General features: G+C 35.8%; 1 protein-coding gene and 1 pseudogene across 1 annotated transcript; one reads left to right on the top strand and one right to left on the bottom strand.

The window, feature by feature from the left end:
• Nucleotides 1–294: 294 nt before the first annotated feature.
• Nucleotides 295–11855, top strand: LOC107839152 (NAD-dependent malic enzyme 59 kDa isoform, mitochondrial). The gene is made up of 19 exons (XM_016682523.2): nucleotides 295–679; nucleotides 1975–2071; nucleotides 4056–4174; nucleotides 4266–4433; nucleotides 6178–6306; nucleotides 6787–6847; nucleotides 7390–7493; nucleotides 7569–7652; nucleotides 7762–7868; nucleotides 7989–8082; nucleotides 8409–8522; nucleotides 8701–8766; nucleotides 9470–9542; nucleotides 9626–9712; nucleotides 9876–9930; nucleotides 10003–10074; nucleotides 10226–10288; nucleotides 11091–11205; nucleotides 11328–11855. Exons 1-19 carry the CDS (start codon nucleotides 548–550, stop codon nucleotides 11394–11396), a joined length of 1809 nt encoding a protein of 602 aa, XP_016538009.1. The 5' UTR covers nucleotides 295–547; the 3' UTR covers nucleotides 11397–11855.
• A 7911-nt stretch (nucleotides 11856–19766) lies between these two features.
• Nucleotides 19767–20413, bottom strand: LOC124891427 (annotated as a pseudogene).

The raw sequence follows: 20413 nt of genomic DNA, 5'->3' as shown, positions 1-20413 counted from the left end.
TTGATAGTAATATAAAACATTTCTTCGTGACCTACTTTTCCTTTTCCTTCCCTTCAAAAAGAATATTCTTTTCTTTTTTGGCAGCACATTGATTTCAACGTTTCACGTAGCATAGTTGAGATTATAAATTTAAAAAATATTTTAATATATTTGACATAATTTAATTTTAGATCATAAAATTTTAAGATTTTTTTTTTTTAAATTTTATGTCAAATTAAATTAGGTTAGAAATGGGGAGTATTAAATTGTGGCAACAAGTAATAAGAAAGTGTTTTTTCAAAAAAGAAGTAAAGATTAAGACAAAAGGGAGTGAAAATAACCCCAAAAAAGGAAGTGTTATTAAAAGAAGAATAGAAAAGTAAAAGGAATAATATAGATTGGGCAACCTGTCTGTAAGTAGTGTTGAAGGAGCAGTATAAATATCCACTACTTATAAAAGTCTCTTCACATTTTCATGGAGTTGATGTTCTTCTTATTCACCTGAATTCAAATTTGTGTTGATTCAATTGTTACTCGTTTATTTGAAAGAGAGAATCAGGACCGTACAATGTGGAGAGTGGCGGCTCGATCTGCGGCGTCGACTTTCCGCCGTACACGGCGGTTCTCGACGGCTATTTCAGCTCCATGTATTGTTCATAAACGTGGTGCTGATATTCTTCATGATCCTTGGTTCAACAAGGTTTCTTTTCTTTTTTACTTTTTATTTTTTTTCAACTGTTAGCTTAATTGGTTGGAAGATGATGACATTTACTAATTGATATTTTGACCATGATCTGAGTGGTTTATTTGGATTTATTGAATGGAGATTATGTTTTGCTACTATTAGTTGAAATTCTTGTAGAGAAAGATGAGTTTTTTTTCTTTTTGGGTTAATCTGGAGGCATTTTTTTTTTTTGTTTGGTCTTAGTATAGAGGTTCAATGCAATACTGGTAAACTATGTTTTGATGTATTAATCAAACGGGGTTATGTGATCTGAGTCATAAGATGTTACTTTTGAAGTAGAGTAATTGTGAAAAACCCAATTATCACTTTTTCACGAGTTTCACACTCAACTATAAGTTGTTCCCTTTTCTGACCTGAACTATCACCTATGTATTAAAACACATCTCGAAGATGATTCGGCCCCTATTTTTTGTTTTTTTGCTCTTGCCTGAACTGTCACTTAATACATTGTTGTTGATGTTTTGGGTAGGAAAAGGGAACAACCGATATTGGGGTGTGAAACTCGCGAAAAAGTGATAGTTCAATCTCTTTGAAGTAATGTGTCCGTCCATAGACTAAATTTGTCCGTCCATAGACTAAATTTTGACTATAATCTCTTTGAAGTAATGTGTCCGTCCATAGACTAAATTCTGATGTCTGCTACATTCCTTCGAGAGTTGGGAAATGGATATAGAGGATTCATATAGCCAACCGAATTTGTGTTATTACTGGTGTTATTGATATGGGTATATTATGAGTTAAATTGTTCTTGTATAATGTGTGAAAAGATGGCAGTGGACCAAATTGTCCTATCAGTTTTTCATAAACAGGGAAAAATGCGGTGCTCTCGCAAAAATACAGTGTGGGTATGTGATCACAGAACCTACAAGGAACTATACTAAAATTTACGATACGGCTGATTCCTGTTTAAATTGTGTGAATCATCTCATCTAAAAGCTTAAACTGTTAGAGAGGACACATTTTTAATTACTTTATGATGCCTTCAAAATGCCCCTTAATGTGGTCTTGATTCTTTATCAAAGGCCAAGTATGTAGAAATTTCTTTTAATGGGCAGTGTTGAAAATGAACCCAGGAACTCTCCCTAACTCTGATATGATACCATGCTAAATTATGTGAACTTTCTCGTCTAAAAGTTTAAACTGTTAGAGTGAGCAAGCTGTATTTACTCAATTCTGCTTTCAGAAACTGTAATAGTTGAATTAAATTGATGTAACTTGGTGTTATTGTCTGCAATAAAAAAAAAAAACAGGACACAGGATTCCCAATGACAGAAAGAGATCGATTGGGGCTGCGCGGTCTCCTCCCACCTCGCGTAATATCATTTGAACAGCAATATGACCGCTTCAGTGAGTTGGCTATTATACTTAGCCCTTGTTGCTTGCATGAAATTTAATATACACTGTTTTATAGAAAAAAGATAGATCTATGCTCAATTTATTTAGAAGAAACTTCCTGCTTTGTTGTACGTAGCCCTTGTTGCTTGCATGAAATTTAATATTCAGAAAGATAGGTCTATGTTCAATTTATTTAGAAGAAACTTCCTGCTTTGTTATACTTAGCCCTTGTTGCTTGCATGAAATTTAATAGTCAGTGCTTTATAGAAAAAGATAGGTCTATGCTCAATTTATTTAGAAGAAACTTCCTGCTTTTTTATACTTGGCCCTTGTTGCTTGCATGAAATTTAATATTCAGTGCTTTATAGAAAAAAGATGGGTCTATGCTCAATTTATTTAGAAGAAACTTCCTGCTCTCTCTCTCTCTCTCTCTTCCGTTGTTGCTGGCTTCCAACTTAGATACAACCTGGTTTTATTTTCCTGCCAGCATTTCAAAATTACTTTTGGCATTGGAAAGCTATCTGCTGCTAACAAATGTGGCAAAAGTTTTCAACAATTGTTTCCAGATTACCAATGTAAATGCATCCCAGTTTAGTAGATTTGGTTGTAAAAACTTAAAGTTGGTAATGCCATTGACTGTGGACCTTACAAACTTTTTGTAATGGAATTATCACTCAAGCAGCCATTTCATGTAAACTGTGAAGTAGTTCCCTCATGTTCTTAAAATCCAGAACAAGTTATTCCATAATTGTGTAAGCAACTCTCTATCATGGAGTTATCGCTATACCTATGACCTAAAGTTGTCAGGAGCTGCTATCCGAGCTGTTAACAAGTACCAGTTTTAGTTAATTGCTTACTAAAAAGGAAATTTTATAATATTTTGAGGTTTCTGCCGATTGCAGACATCTGAACTTTAAACTCTACAATAGTCCAACCTTGTTGACCAGACAATATTTTAGTTTTCGAAGCATGTTGAGAACCAATACAGACAATGAGAACTCCCATGAAATTTGATGAGAACATCATTTTAGTTTGGTAATAGAACTTCTGGTTTTTTTCATCTATCAATCTTTTCTCCTTTTTCTTTGGCAGGATGGACAGTTCATCCCTTTAGAAATACCCTAAGCCAAAATTCTGGTTGTTCTTTGTTTTCACAAGTGATTTAGGAGCGTACCTTTTTAGTGAAGAATCTTGAACATGGATGAACAGTTCTGTTAATCTTCACCGGGCTATCTAGTAATAAACAGAAGAAATGGTTGATCTAATGAGGTGCTGGAAGAGTTGTCGAAGTCGGTTCGACATATTTATTGCCTACCGGTGTGATTGATGAGGTGTCAACATTATGCTCTCTAACTCCAAATATTCCAACAAATTTTAGTGGAACTCCTAGTGAGGCTTGATAGCACCATCCACCTTGACTTCTTTTTGTCCCTAGGGCTTTGGTTCAATGGCAAAAATTTTCAACAGGGAATGTATAGTTGATGCACATCACGAGTTTGAATCTTATTGTGAACCCAGTTTGGTATTTAAGTGAATAAAAAAGGGGTGAATTCGTTATCCACCAAGTTTCGAAGCTGGAAACAATTGATTTCTTGGTTATTGAAAAAATATCGTTTGAGATCTTTCTTGTTTTTTTCGCTTTCTTGTCTTAGTAGGCATGTTGCATGTCAGCACCAACATGTATTAAAAGCTCTATATTTAGTTCCTCCATGCTGAAAAAGAGATTAAGAATTTCTGGAACATTTACATCTAATCTTGTTGAAAATTAAAATATTTTACTTTTTTGTTCCAATCTTCCATTTTGACTGCATTCTGGTAAATCTTCTAGAAAGCTCTCTATTTTTTTGTCTATTCAACTATCTTATGTATCATACTCAGGCACACTATATCCATCAGCGTATTGGTGTGTCTTTCTAGTTAATAAGTTTTATTGTAATCTATACATCGTGAAGTTGTGTTGTCTGATACCATATTCTTTCTTTTGTTGTACCTCTAGTGGAGGCATTTCGATCACTTGAGAGAAATACTGAAGGTCAACCAGACAGTGTTGTCTCGTTAGCAAAATGGAGAATTTTAAACAGGCTGCATGACAGGAATGAGACATTGTACTACCGAGTAAGTCTGGTGGCTGAAAATCATGCTTGCAAATGCTAAGTAGCAAATAAACTAGTTCTAGCGGAAGTTAAATCCATAACTTTCTTCTCAGGTTCTAATTGACAATATCAAAAATTTTGCCCCCATAATATACACTCCAACAGTAGGATTGGTTTGCCAAAACTACTCTGGCTTGTTTAGACGTCCACGTGGCATGTATTTCAGTGCGAAAGATAAGGGAGAGATGATGTCAATGATCTTCAACTGGCCTTCTTCTCAGGTACTGTGTGATTTCTCAACTTTGTTTTCAGCTTTCCCTTCTATCATGTCAATTATCTAGAAGTTTCAGATATATGGAGTTCTTTTTTGTCTTCTGCATTCACCCAAGCTTGAAAGAAGTCATTCCTCGTGTGTTTTTCTTTTTTTGGCGTAAATTTACTTTACTAGAGCTTAATCATCCTTAGTTCACTGCCTGCAAATACTCTGGAGTTGTTTTCCTTACTTTCTGTTGCTTTTCAGCAATGCATCAGTTTTTGATGGGCCGAGATGGTGTAGATAGTGCTTGCCCTCAATTTGTGTAGTTCCTAACTCTTCTATGACTTGTTATGTCGCGTGTGCAGAATTTATATGATACAAATATGCATTAAGCTTAAAAAATTCTGATCTGTCATCTAATACATATTGGTTTTCCTGTTTTCTCCAGAGTTACAATGTAGACAAAAGAGAACTCTTGATGCGCAACAATGAACTCCTGATCAAAATTTGTCCTGCTTCTTTTTCTCTCTATAAACAAAAAAACTAAAAAGGTGCTGTCATCTAGAACCTTCGTGGCTTCGTCCACAATCTCCCAACCTGTTAATCTAGCAACTTGATCATTTCAATCATGGTCCTGGCCAGAATCAAGTGGATATCGAACATGGAAAATGTAACCTACCAATAATTGACACCCTTCCATTCAAAAATTGCCATCTACCTTGGTAACCGGAGCATTAGGTCATTACTGTATGGGCATTTAGTCACCCGTAGTATATGAATAACGATAATGTGACTTCACCGTGAAGCATTTCGAGGATGCCCTTTCAAAATCAGGACGCTTTGGTTTCTCAATAATGTAAAGTTCTCCTAAAACAATCTCTTTATTTGTAACAAAAAATAAATTAGGGTAGTCTTCTTTGAAGAAGTATCACACACCATAGTCAAGCCAGGAGCGGATAGGGTCCCCACAAGAATCCTATGAACTTTCACAACTCTGTTTTTTCCCTTCAAATCCTCTCTACAAGAGACCATGTGAAGCTTTGTCACTTACACAGAGAATCATCCATATTGATCCGCACCATACTTTACTTAAATTACCTTGAAATAACTTTCTTCTCATATGTGAATCTCCAGAGCCATATGCCCATGAAAACACGGTTGTAAATTTTGAATTTACAGATACCTAATAGGCGAAATGTGCTCCTCCTTTATGGCTTCAGAGGAAATCTCTCATTAGCTTCTCCTGCCTCCTATTGACTCATGCAGGAATTTGTGATGTTTAGTTTAGATGATGCTTCTCTGTTATTTTATCATTTTGCTCGCCTTTTGGTCTACGGTCTTTCGTCTTGAGCCGGGTGTCTATCGGAAACAGCCTCTCTACTCCCTCGGGGGTATTGGTATGGATTGTGTACATTTTACCCTCCTCAGACCCCACTATGCGGGAATATACTGGATTTGTTGTTGTTGTTGTAGTTTGGATGATGAGGAGCTAAGTTACTGGTCATTGGTTTATTTTTTAACCACACCTACAGTGACAAACTCAGACCCAAGTTATATTATTGCTTTCATTTTTCATTTCAGAAATTTGTGTGAAGGACTTGGGTATTGGAAGTTAAATAATAGATGTTTCAGAGTTATGCAACACGTAAATGAAGTGTAGCTGAGAAAATCTTCCAGAATTTGACCTCTTTGATGTGGATTGTCTTTCTAGAACAAAAACTCACAGCTTTGATCAATAGAATCACCCAATGATCTTCATTTGTTTGCAGGTAGATATGATTGTGCTGACAGATGGAAGCCGTATTCTTGGCCTTGGCGATCTTGGAGTTCAGGGGATAGGTATACCAATTGGAAAGCTTGACATGTATGTAGCAGCTGCTGGTATCAACCCACAAAGAGTATGTATGGGAGTTACTATTTGTTCTGTAATTTCACATTCATGAGCTACGCCATCATCAGTGTATGTGTTGCATATGTTTTGTATCTTTTGCGTATGCCGCTTTGTAAATCTGAAGTGCTATGAAACACAAACATCTGATGCTGATTCGACAAGGATATCAATCTGACTAAGTAGCCTATCCAAAAAGATGTAAAATAAAAATAAATAAAGATATTATTCCAGACTTAAATGTGTTTTTTATCTAGTGTTAAATAATGATTGCTAATCCTGATGTTTGGCTAGTCTGCCTATGCCATTTATAATTAATCAATGTCTTGTACAATTTAATCAAAATCGATGAATGCACCCGGTGATTGTTATACTTTCAAAAAAAAAAAAAAAAAAAAAAAACCTTAACACTTCACTTCCATGTTATGATGTGCTTTCATGTTTGCAAAATATGTTGTCTGCCAGATTTAACTATGCCTATGCCTAACAGGTGCTTCCAGTTATGCTTGACGTCGGTACCAACAATCAGAAGCTTCTAGAAGACCCCCTCTGTGAGTAAGATTTCTTAATGTGTATCACTCCATATATGATCTTTGTCAATCCTCACCTCATGATTTAGTTTTTGGGATTACGTCAAGTCAATGCCCATTTTCTTAACATGTCATCAGAGCTGGGCCCATTCTTATCTTGGTTTACCCAGTGTTGGTTCCCATGTTATATTGTCCATGCACCAAATATCAAGTCTGGGCGTGTAAGAAGATCTTAAGTGTCCCACAATGGTTGAGGGAATTGGTTGTTATATCCTTTTATGGTCTTGGGAAAAACTCCTCTTATGAGCTAGCTTTTTAAATTGAGTTACGCCCAAGGGCCATTTTCTTGGCACCAAATACTTGAGTTAGGCCCAATGTCTATTTCTTAATTCCATATGACAAAGCAACATAATAGCTCTATTCAATTTGTGTTGAGTGAGGATGCAACTATCAGATATTATACATTTTTAGTTCTGAAAATTAGCCCTTTTTCACCCCTCCCTGTTCTGTTCTCCAAGTTGGGTGCAAGGTTTACTGCTTCTTACATGATTTTAATTTTACAGATCTTGGACTGCGACAACCTAGATTGGAAGGAGAAGAATATTTGTCAATAGTTGATGAATTTGTGGATGCTGTTCATGCTCGTTGGCCAAAGGCTGTTGTGCAGGTCCATTTATTATCAAAGATAGATATCTTCTACTATTATTTCTATTGCACTGATATATCTGAATAATGCTATTAGTTTGAGGATTTTCAAGCAAAGTGGGCATTTGAGACTCTGGATCGCTATCGGAAAAAGTTTTGCATGTTCAATGATGATATACAGGTAGTTTGCTTGACCCCAGATCTTTGCTGGAGGTTATTGTCCCTTGTTCTCCTTTCTGCAGCCACTCCTGGCAGAGAAAGAATTATCTTCTGCTCTTCTTGTTCAACAGGGAACAGCTGGTGTTGCTCTTGCTGGGCTATTTGGAACTGTTAGGGCACAGGGCCGCCCATTGACTGATTTTGCCAACCAAAAGATAGTGGTAGTCGGAGCAGGAAGGTAATGGCGAAATTAATTTTGACAGCCTATCCTTGGTTACTAAGATGATACTTCTTATTTATATGCCTGTTTGAGGTGGCTTAATTTGTATGCTCTTCTTTATTGGTTTCTGGATTTCAGTGCCGGGCTTGGTGTTCTTAAGATGGCATTACAAGCTGTTTCAAGAATGGCTGGACCATCAGCAGATCCCCACTTTTTTCTTCTGGATAAAAATGTAAGGTTTTGTATAGATGATACAGATTGTTTATTGTCCATGTAGATTCTAAACATGTATGTAAATGTGTTCCCTCTTTTTGCATGTGTCTTTTATCAAATTTATATAACCATACTTGCATTTTAGTTTGGGGGAAAACATAAGCATTTAAGTATAAAAAAATATGTATTATAGATGAAAATGAGGTTTCATTCACCAATCAAATCAACCGGCCTCTAGGCTCCGTGACAAGTACCATATGTTTTCTGTCCATGACATTGGTTGGTTTTAAAGATTTGCTTCCTTCCAATTTGATTAGTAATGGTCATTGGTCATTGTTGATGCAGGGTCTGATTACGAAAGATAGGAAAGATATTGATCCAGCAGCATTACCATTTGCTAAAGCCCATCATGAGATTGAGGAGCTAGGACTACATGAGGGAGCAGGTCTCGCGGAAGTGGTAATGTTAATAGAATCTCTGGGAATACAAAACTAAGTTGCTCTTAGTAGGAGGATGTCCGTGCATTATTAAAATTTGTTGACCTTGTTGATTATTTGGCTATAGGGATTAATAGTATCTCATCTAAGTGCTTTTTATGCTTTCCAAGACAGTAATGCTGGGATTTATTGTTCTTCAGGTCAAAAAGGTGAAGCCTCATGTGCTTCTTGGTTTGTCAGGAGTTGGAGGCATATTTCATGAGGAGGTGGGTCATGCTCTTTTTCTTCTTTAGCATTTATTCATGATGCTTGGAGCTTTGAACTGTGTCATTAGAGCAGCCATCTCTAATCGTGACACATCTTAACTTCTCATGATACTTCAGAGAAATGATTGGATCTTTATTCCCTAGCTGCTCTGCACTGAAGTTACTAATTTGGCACATTTAATCATTTTAGTCGATCTTTACAGGTGTAGGATGATATTTTATTTGAATTTTCTTGTCATGTATCCACCCCTGGGCTCCTATGCTGGGTCATAGACTATATCATGGAGTTGTAGCATATTTAACCTTATTTTCTGGTCAACTTATTTGATTCACTACAAACTTGGGCAGCTTATGCCACTGACAATCATATCTAATCTGACCTACCATTTTTCTTCCTATTCCATTGTTTACCTTAAAGCAGGTTCCTGTTAGACATTTGTTTTTTCCCTTTTCATCACTTTTCAGCAAACCTGTACTTCAGGATTTTCTACGATAAATCATAAGAAAGATATATGTGAAAGTTGAAGTGATGTCTTTTTTTCTGGATTTTTCTCATTGAAGTATGATTTGAGGTGTTATTCGCTCTTTAGAGCAACTCACTTGCACATTCTTTTTGATCAGTTAAATCACTTGAAAGTTTTTTGCAGTAAGTCCGTTTATTCGATATCAACTTGTGTTTGTCTAATGTTGGCGTAATGTTCAGGTGCTGAGGGCCATGAGAGGGTCAGATTCTGTTAGACCTGCAATTTTTGCCATGTCAAATCCTACAAACAATGGTTTGTCTTGTCATCCTCTTTTGCTTCCTCTGTCGGCTGTTTGTCTTGATCTTGCATTTAATATTATGTATTCTGCAAAACAGCTGAATGCTGTCCTGTTGATGCTTTCAAGCATGCTGGAGAAGATATTGTTTTTGCTAGTGGGAGTCCCTTTGCAAATGTTGATCTAGGTAGTTTCTTGTTTCTTGGATGCCCTTTTTCTCTGTATCCTTAACGTATACTTGTTGCAGTCACTAGCAACTCCTTTTTATTAATTCATCTTTACGTCCCAGTCAAAGTCTCTTATGCGCTTATTGAATTATCTCATGAATCCTATTCTAATGTGTTCTTCAGGGAATGGTAAGATAGGCCATGTAAATCAAGCAAATAACATGTATCTCTTCCCTGGGTAGGTGCTGATTGTAAACTATGTTAACTGTTTTGGACGTTAAACTCATCTAAGATTATTTTTGACAATCAGCATTGGTCTGGGAGCTCTTCTTTCTGGTGCTCGAAACATAAGTGATACAATGTTAGAAGCTGCTGCTGAGTGGTATGATCTGACAATCCTGTCTCCTTGTACTTGATTTGATCACCAGTGGTGTGAGCTTTTCAATTTGTATTGTGTTTATCTTAATGTGCTGCAGTAAAACCTTCTCTTATCTATACATCTACTGATTTGTATATTTATGTTGATCGTGCAGCCTCGCTTCTTACATGTCTGATGACGAAATCAAAAGAGGAATCTTGTATCCATCTATTGACGAGTAAGTTCTTGGTCCTGGAGAAAGCATTCTTTGCTCCTGGAGTTCTATTTTGGAGGTTAAATCTCGATCACTAAATCAGCTCCACCGTGTCCCTGCGATGACTAGATATGGCTGACTGATTGTTTCAACTTATAAATTTGATACCATATTTTTGTTCTGTCAGTTGAACATATTAGTGTCTGGTTTTGGCCTTATAGTATTTCTAGATCACGTGCTTCCTTCCTGTCTCCCTTGTTACTACGCCATTTAACTGTAGTAAGCATATTTGAGGGATTCAAAATTAACAATGCACAAAATGCTGATGATAATGATGCTTCAATTTCAAGGTGCAGCTTTCTAAAGCACAAATGTCTAGGTTCATCTCTCTTGAGTTTGATTCTTTGTTAGATGCTGCCACAAGGAATGCACACACTTACTTTGCTGCTATTGTTCTATAGTGACAGTAAAGTGTCTATAACCAATCTGGATGAATGTTACGACGCTCGAATCTTGTTAGTTCACTAGGGCAACAACATGCATTTAGAGATCTAAATTTTGAGGCAATGAATGCGGGCTAGTTAATCTTATAGATTGTGGTGGTACTGTTGCTGAAACATGTTCTTTTTTTTTTTTTTCCAAACATTAACAATTTAGTGATAACTTTTTTGAGGGCATTACTATAATCATGAGAGTATTTGATGAGTTTCTTGAAGCTTGTATTTGCATGTAATCATTTTGCGCTTGCAGAATGCATTCACTTAGAGATAGTATGGGCAAAATCGCTTCCTACAGGTACTCATCTAATATTTCTTTTTGTGTACAGTATTCGGGATATTACAGCAGAGGTTGGAGCTGCTGTTTTACGGGCTGCTGTGGCTGAAGACCTGGCAGAAGGTCACGGTGACGTTGGGGCAAAAGAGTTGCAGCATATGTCGAAGGTACGAAAAAAGATTACTAGAATTTCCAAAACGAAATGAAGATAACAGCAGTCACAATGGTATGCATTAAAGAAAAATGTTTTTCCCGCCTTCTTTTCAAGAGCTTCATTCGTTGGATGCAGGAAGAAACCATTGAACACGTGAGACAAAATATGTGGTATCCTGTCTATGGCCCTCTTGTTCACGAATAGTGAAGCACTTCCCGGGTTGAAATCACAGCTCCATGAGAAGTGGAGTAAGGTTTAGTGCTCCAAATTGCTTGTTGAGGTCAAAACTTGATTGTTTTAGGGGTACAATTACAAGGACAAATGTTGCTGAACCACGGAAGAGACAAGGGCTCTTCAAATATTTCATTTTTGAATGCACTTATTGTTGTAAGCCATTCTTGTTAATCTGACGAAAAGCATATTTAACCTTTTGCTTTTAGATAGAAGATGTATTTGTTATGTTAGAATAAAAGCTGATACCTTCTCTCAGCAGCCCCACCTACCTTTCTTAGTCCCCCTCACCCCTCCAAACCGTTTGTGCATGCGCTATGTGCTGATAGAACTATATTAGTATTTTATTTTTTTTGTTCTACTTCAATTATCTAATCCGTAACAGAATGTAATAAAAATGGTGAGATGAATGGAGTACTTTCTATTGGTTAATGTTTTAGCCATCAAGCATTTTTCAAGTGAACACCCTTTTTACTAAGAAAAACATATTCCCCCATGGGCTAACCAAACAGCCTGAAAATCTGCTGCTTTAATTGAAGAGTACCATACCAGCTATCCTAAAGAAAGAAAAACAGAACACAGAAGCTAACCATTTAGATAATATAATTGCACAACACTTTGGATTTCTCATTAAGCTTTCAGGTCTTCCGTTGGTGTTAGAAAAATCCTGTGATTCCTTTCCTCCCAAATACAATTCAACAGCTTCAGCATATAACATTCTGAACAGCCTGCTTATAATATACTTTTGGACAGCCCATTCCAAGTTCAACTGCCATGATCTATCAACTACTATATTGCTTCTATGTTCTTACCCACAGCATTTTAGAGAAGACACGTTTGAAAAACAGGTGGTCTCTAGTTTCCTCCTCTCATTGGCATTTGGCACATCACACATTTATAGTTGTTCACTGTCGTGCCCCATTTGATGAGCCCATCTATAGTATGCAGCTTGCCTGAAGCGTGAGCCACATGGTGAATATAGACTCAAGTCTGACAACATTCTTAAACATCAAGCTCTTACATATAGCTCTATCACATAAACCCTCACAAGCTGAATGTAACCTGCCAGGCTGGAGGTCAATATGATGATCCTTGATATATCCATAAGCTATCGTGTTCGTCACCTAAATCCCAATAAAGCTTTGTGATAACCGTTTTATTCCAATTTTTCATATTGACCAAATCAAGATAACTTCCTCCTGCTTTATGAGTACATACATTTTCCCAAACAACCAAAGCCTTCTAGGTAGTCACATTTGAAATATACTACTCCATTTTCTTCAGAGTAGAATAATATTCTTTTACATTTGAAAATAATTTAACTTCAACTTTCCTATTCTATCCTTAATGACATAAGTATACAATAACACTGCATCTTTAAGCTTACAAGATTATGAAGTTCCCTGAAATCTGCCAAACATATTCACAAAAAATGAAAACCAGAATGTAAAAGAAGACTTGAGTAAGTAGGAAAAGAAGTCAATGATTGCCAAATAACTTTAATTTCTGTGGTCCAACAAACTCATGGCTACCCGTTAATTTGCCTCAATTTTCAACCACACTGTTTAACCCCGTAGCTATTCTATTTATTCATTCACATTTCAAGTTACTCCCATCATATTATAATTCAAAGAGAAAATGGTCAAAAGTTTTCAAATCTTTACCCCAAAATTCAACTACACATTTATACTTTGCGCGAATCCTATTATCCACCCAAACATTTTAAAAATAAAATTATTACACCCCTAAAGTCTCTATGTGACAAAGAGAGTGTATCTCACTCTCTTTGAGAGAGTGAATAGTCCGAAAATCTTTAAAAAAGTATTTTTTACATTTCTTTTTAATATAAAAGTACATATAATACAGGGATAATACCCACATAAGTATCTGAACTTTGACCAAATTTTCAATGGAGTATACTGAACTTTGCGGGGGTTCAATTACCCCCCTAGACTTTATTTTTTTGTATTTTAATAGCATATATCGGTCAACTTTTACACATGCGTGTGTTCACCGATCTTGAGCGCGTGAGAGTGATTAAAAAAATGTTATAAACCTATTTTTTTGACACGTAACTCTATATATTTGGATTAGATTCATTTATTCCTTTAATTTAACCAATTTAAGGAGAGGTAAATCTCCTTTTTCTTCTCTACTCCATTTTTCTCTCAATTCTTGAAGATATGCATTGATTTTCTTTGTTTTCTTTGGTAAATTTCTGACTATTTTCTAACTTCTCACTATTTTCACTCATTTTTAATTTGTGATTTTTGAAATTAGGGTTAGCTATGGAAGATGTAAAATTGAATTTGAATAGGAATTGTTTAGACAAGGAAGATCCAATGTTGAATGTAGAGATGCGATGCAATCATGGTTTCTTACTCTATTTGAAGACTTCTTGGTCCTATAATAATTCGGGAAGAAGATTTTGGTCTTGCCCTTATTATGGATCAAACAAGTGTAACTTTTTTCTTTCGAGGGATGGTGTGGTTGATGAACGATCTAAGTTCATTATTTCAAAGTTGGTGAAGAAAGTGAAGGACATGAATGAAATGTTGAAGATAATGAAGACGAAGGAAGAATTGGTTGGTGCTTACAGTGATAGGAAAATAATGAAGATGGAAGCTGAATCTGCATTCACTCAAATAGAAGAAAAATGTAGCTCATTTGTTAAGATGAAAGACGAGGTAAAAAATACACCATAGAAGACGATTGAAGTGAAGAAGATGGAGAGCTTTAGTAGTATTTTCATGGTGTGTATGTTCATAATATGTATTGCTATATGGTTCAAAATAGTCGGTTGAAGTATTTTGTGTAGTGTTGTAATATGAATTTATCGTTGGTAGTGTTTCTTGTATGGTATGGTAGTTTGAACTTGATTCTCCTATGACAGTGTTTCTTGTATGGTGGTTGAAGTTGATTTTGTTGAATTAAATCTCTTATATCAAATTGATTGTTGGTTTTGAGTACTTGTATGTTTTGTTCATTTTGTTGAGCTAAATTCATTATACTTATTTGTTTTGCTTATTTTGTGGAGCTAAATTCATTATTCCAAAATTGATAGAAAAGAAAGAATACAACCACAAAGGATAGATACAAATTTATAGATCTCAATATTCAATACATCCCAATATTCAATACAGTAGAACAAAATCAGTGCATAACTATTAGAGATGCAACTTGAACTTTCAAGTGCAACATATACTACAAAATAACTGCACAAATGTCTGAGATGCAACATTCAAGTACATCATAGAACCTTCACAAAAAATGATCTTGTCAAAATAACCTACCCCAATTTACAATACAACATCAGTTTTAGTGTAAAAAACTATCAACATTTTAAAACTACTTTCATTGTTGCTTGGATTGTGATGAAGCCATTTTCTATCTTTTGTTCATTCTCATGTCATCTCTCATCACTTCAAGCTGGTTTCTAGTCATTGCTTTTTTGTCCCTCTACCTTACTCCTATTTTTTATTTGTAACCAAGGTCCCCAGTAATATCAGCAGATCTTATAGGATGTGCAGAACCAGTATGTAGTATTCTACTACTTGGCAACCCGGACTGCAGACAAAGAAAGAAAGAAAATTATACACATACAAACATCTAAAGACAAATTAAACTTAAATTAAATTAATTAGCACTTGCATTATATCTTGTGAAACCATTTTCAGTAATCAAAACACCCATTCCGACTGTTTTTGGCTTTTTACCAGTTCAAATATGTGGATTTGGTGGAGTATGAACAGGTGAAGCAAATGGATTTGGTGGAGCATAAACAGGTGAAGCAGGTGAATTTGGTGGAGCATAGCTGGTTTGATTTTTAAATCACTCATGCAAAGATGTCCTCCTTACCACTCCTATGTCACCAAGAGATGTTTTTCTTGGCCTTCCTCTGCCTCTTCCAGCTACTGCAACTACTGCAACATGTCCAACACCCCTTTTCCTTCCTATTGCAACTGCTGCAGTATGTTCAATACCCCTTTCCCTTCCTCTTATAGCTGCTGCAGCATGTTCAACACCCCTAACCCTTCCTCTTGCAGCTGCTGCAGCATTTGTAACACTCTTTTCCCTTTCTCTTGCAGTTGTTGCAATATGTTCAACGCTCCTTCCCCTTCCTCTTGCAGCTGCTGCAGCATGTTCAACACTCCTTTCCCTTCCTCTTGCAGCTGCTGTAGCATGTTCAACATTTCTTCCCCTTTTTCTTGTAGTTGCTGCAACATGTTCAATATGTTTAATACCTCTTTCCCTTTTTTTTATAACTGTTGCAACATGTTCAACACCCCTTTCTCTTCCTCTTGTAGTTGCTGTAATATGTTCAACATTTGCAGCTGGTGCAACATGTGTTGTCTTTCTAGGCCTTCCCCTAGGTCTAAGAGGTACATCAGGATTATCACTTATTTTTCTTGGCCTTCTCCTAGGTCTAGGAGGTGCATCAGTAGTAGTAGTAGAAATGTTTCTTGGCCTCCCCTTAGGTCTTGAAGTACTTGGTACATCACTTGGTCCAACATTAAGAATACTTGATCCAACAGAAACCTACAAAAATAGTTGAAGCAGTCACATATTCAAAAATAATTAAGCTACAAATAAATAATAAAAGTCATTTAAAGTTACACACCTTAAAAGGACAACCTCTTTTGTTGTGATTTTATCCATGATAGATGCTACAAGTTATGTAAACCCCTTTTCTTGACATTTTTTCATACTTTTTGGTCTCATAAAACTATTTATTCCTTCTCTTCTTTGGCCTGCCAGGCATAAGAACAACAACTGGAGGCTCCACATGAGGATTTGTTGACTCTGGCCATATGTTCGTGTTGGTCACTGGTTGAATGTAGTGACAGTAAGTCTTGAGATAAGTCTCCTTACTGTAACAGCTATCAACAAAATCAATTGGGTCTAATTTTTTGTAGAGTATGACTGCAATCCCATGTGGACATGGTATTCTCTTGAGCATCCAAGATTTACAGCTGGATGTGCTATCCCTCAAATCCACACTATGTATATATGGTCCATCTGATATTTCAAAACCTCTCTCTCCATTGAAGTCAATATTACATGTCATTGACTTCTCAGTGTTTTTTTTCTAACACTCTCAAAGCCATTGGAGATATTTTAGTCACCCATGTTTCTGGAAAGTTTGGGAATTCACCTAGTCCAGTCATTACCTTCCCCCTTATCTCTTCTAGCATAGTAATTATTATTTTATGCCTTGGTCCTAAGATCCAAGCATTAAAGCTCTTAGCCATGTTATTATCTATGCTATCATACTTGATGTCAGTTTTAAAGTACATTTTACACCAACTTTGTACCTTGTAATGAAGTAAATCTGGAACAATATCTTCACTACCTAGCATGGCCAATTGGTTCAGATTTTTCTTCATTTCAGCTTCAAAGGTGCTTTTTGCACATTTTCAGAACTGGTTTCTTCTTTGAAGACCTCTCCATTTTTTCCCCAATTGGCAAGAATTTGTTGCTCTAAGACCCTGAAAATCAGATCATAACAAATTACATATTCATAACTACACACAATATTCATTACACATAACTAAATGAAGAGAAAAGTATACTTTTTGCATATCTGAAATGATTATGTAATCTCTGCCATCTATTAATCCCAAATCCTCTATAAACAATTTCACAAACCATGTCTAAGTGTTCTTATTCTCATATTGTACTACAGCCCAAGCAATAGGCCTCATTTGATTATTGCCATTTTTAGCCACAGTAACCAATAACTGTCATTTGGTTACTCCCTTCAGGAAACATCCATCTAAACCAATAAATCTTCTACAACCATCAAAAAAACCTTTTATGCATGCATCAAAACAAATGTAGAAACTTTGAAAAACAAGCTTACCACTATCATCAGAATCATCAACTTTCACAACGCAAGTGGAACCCGGATTGGACCTCAATATTTCATCCCTATAGTCAAATATTCTTTCAAACTCTTTCACGTGATTACCCATTAAATCTTGAAGTATTTTACCTCTAGCTCTCCTGACAGTACTCTTTCCAACATGTATACCCAATTTTTTTCTAATCAACTGTTGGAACTGAAATATTTTCACGTTTAGCTGCTCACTGATTCTATCTTTGAAATGCTTGGGTAGGAATTTTGCATTACACATGGAATTTCTAGTGGTTTTGATACACCTATGCTTAGGATTGTAGGTTTTAATTTGAAAATCATTGGTAGACTTGTTAATACTTGCATATAACAGCCAATGACACCCTTCTCTACATCTAACCCTAACCTTTTTAGACTCATTAATATACTTCTCTAACTTAACACCTCTTTGAAGTGCATATTTTGTAACATCTCTAAACTCATTCACATCCTCAAAAACCATGCCCAATTGCCAGACAACCTGTTTTGCAGAATCATCATACACTACCTTTCTACTATCTGTCCTTCCTAACCCATCTTCTAAATCAGAGTCCACACTATATTCATCAAAACTAAAATACACAGGCTCATCCCCAACAACTTTACCTTTTAAGCTTTTATCAGCAATTTTTGTCTCCTCAAATCCCAGATCTGGACCAACTTCACCAACAGGAACTTTTGTAGGGTCATTAGGTATTATTTCTCTTCTCTTCCTCTTCTGATATTTCCTCCTTTCAGCGCTCAATTTTATGTCCTCCTCATGCACATCACTTTCAAATTCAGTATCATCTTTAATAAATAGATCTTCATGGTCTGAATCTGAGCTGTTTTCAGTTGAAAAGTCAGAAGCATCAGTATTTGCAGCCTCAGAAGCAGCTGCAACTTCATCACCAGCTGCAATAACACCAGCAGATGAGGCCTCACCAGGTGCAGCCTCAGCAGTAGCTGCAGCTTCACCACCAGCTGCAGCCTCACCATCAGCTGTAACAAAACCAGTAGATGAGGCCTCACCAGGTGCAGCCTCATTTTCAAGCTCAACATATGCTGCAGTAGTTGGTGCTTCATTAAAATGACCACCCTCAACCCTTTTTTTAACAACCCTATCCCCTTCATGAACCCCCATGTCACCTTCTTTATTAAAAATAACAAAAGATTCCTCAATGATAGTAGTGTATTCCAGCAAACCAATGGGACCATCAACTTGATCAAGTTGGTCAACCATGTGACAAACGTACACCTCGACAGTATTCCCATTTTCAAAGGATTGTGAAAGTTAAAAAATATCCTCATCACATTGAAAAGATAACAGAAAGTCCTTTTTAGGTGGCCTTAGATAAAACGTGCACCTTGTTGTAGCATACCCTAACTCTTTTAAAAAGCCAATTAGCTCAAAATAAGATAATTTATCCACACCCACATAAAAAATATCTGTGACTTCACCACCCTCATAATCTGGTTTTATACTTTTACTATTCAAAACACCACCATGAAAATATCTCAGGATTATATATGTAAAATCACCCATTCCTGAAATTTAGTCACATTTACAACAAGTTACAATTAAGAAAATTTAATTATTCAAACATGCAGTAATTAGTCACACAGGAAGAGTCAATTGAGATTACAAAAAATTCCTAACTTATTGATAAAACTAAGAATGATTTAGAATAGCAAAAAATCCTAAATTTGAGAAATTATGAAACTACAGACTTGTTGAACAATAACCCTAAAGAAATTGTCATAAAGTTTCAATTTTTAAGTTTAATAAAGCTAACTTTCAAGACTTGTTCAACACCAAGACTCTCACAGCTCCCAATACGAAATCACACCTTAAGGAACACCCGAACAGTTGTTAACGTTGATCTTGCAAGTAATTTTTTTTTAAAAGAGTAGTGTAAGTGAGAAATGAGAATTAAGAGTGAAAGAGATAATTGAAAAGGTAAGAGTGAAAGAAATGATTGAAAAGGTGAGGTGTTTGTTGAGTATAGAGAAGAGAAGAGAAGAGAAAAGATCCATTTTTGTTTATTAATTAAATTAAATTTTATTACATTTATGGATAAGTAGGAGTTAAGATAAAAATTAAATCGGATAATTATTATTTAAACGGGCGCGTGTATCTACCGCTATTGGGTTGACTGAGTATGTGTAAAAGTTGGCCGATATATGCCATTAAAATACAAAAAAAAAGTTTAGGGGGGTAACTGAACCCCCGCAAAGTTCAGTATGCTCCATTGGAAATTTGGTCAAAGTTCAGGTATTTACGTGGGTATTTTCCCTATAATATATATAAATATATATATACATATTATTTTTATTTTATTTTATTTTATTTTCTTTCTTCTTCATCACCATCCCAAAATACTCTCTCTTATAAAAAGCTTCAATAACTCTTCAATGACTATCATGGCCAATCTCTTTATTTTCCTCATCTCTATTTATATCGGAATCTAAATCACACTTTCAATACTTCTATCAATTTCATTCTGTAACTGCAATATCATCCCCGTTGTTTCCTCAGCTGCTGTAGCTGCTGCCATTCTCTCCTTTTCAAGTTCCAAACAAGCAGCATTTGCTCTCCACCTTTCCATCTTTACCATTCTTCTTAGTGACAAAACATCAAACACTTTGTCTTCATCATTGCACTTTCTTCAAACTCTTCCTTCTCATAATCCAATTCCAATAAACCACCATTTTTCTCCTCTTCTAAGTTCAAATTCATCAACAATGAAGTCTTACAAGACTTCATTTTTTCACTACATTTTTCGTCAAAATCATTTTTGGAACAACACTTATTTCTTAATTCACTTGATTTCCTACAAAAATCACAAAGAAAACGGTTCCACCCTTACAGTACCAACTAAATTGCAAAACCCTCAATCCCAAACCAAACAACAACAACCACCCCAAAACTTTATACAATTGTCCAAACCACCCAAATATCAAAAACCCAAATGTCAAATTCCAAATCAGCATTCAAACTCAACTACTTTAGGGATTCAACACAATCCATGAAAACAAAATTCAAAAATCTCTTATTGAATTCAAAAACTGAACGCAAAATGAACAAGAAATATAAAAGACGAATAATCTGCAT

This window comes from Capsicum annuum, unplaced genomic scaffold (assembly GCF_002878395.1).
Source record: "Capsicum annuum cultivar UCD-10X-F1 unplaced genomic scaffold, UCD10Xv1.1 ctg3524, whole genome shotgun sequence".
In the NCBI taxonomy this organism is placed as follows: domain Eukaryota; kingdom Viridiplantae; phylum Streptophyta; class Magnoliopsida; order Solanales; family Solanaceae; genus Capsicum; species Capsicum annuum.
The sequence above is the reverse complement of the archived record's forward strand: the minus strand, read 5'-3'. Positions and strand labels throughout refer to the sequence as shown.

What these genes read in the sequence shown, in the direction of transcription:
- LOC107839152 (XM_016682523.2), top strand. Translation starts at nt 548, where the DNA reads ATGTGGAGAGTGGCGGCTCGATCTGCGGCGTCGACTTTCCGCCGTACA. An exon ending in TGTTCAATGATGATATACAG is followed by an intron (nt 7,653 to 7,761) that starts GTAGTTTGCTTG and finishes CTTGTTCAACAG; the next exon opens with GGAACAGCTGGTGTTGCTCT. An exon ending in TTTTTCTTCTGGATAAAAAT is followed by an intron (nt 8,083 to 8,408) that starts GTAAGGTTTTGT and finishes TTGTTGATGCAG; the next exon opens with GGTCTGATTACGAAAGATAG.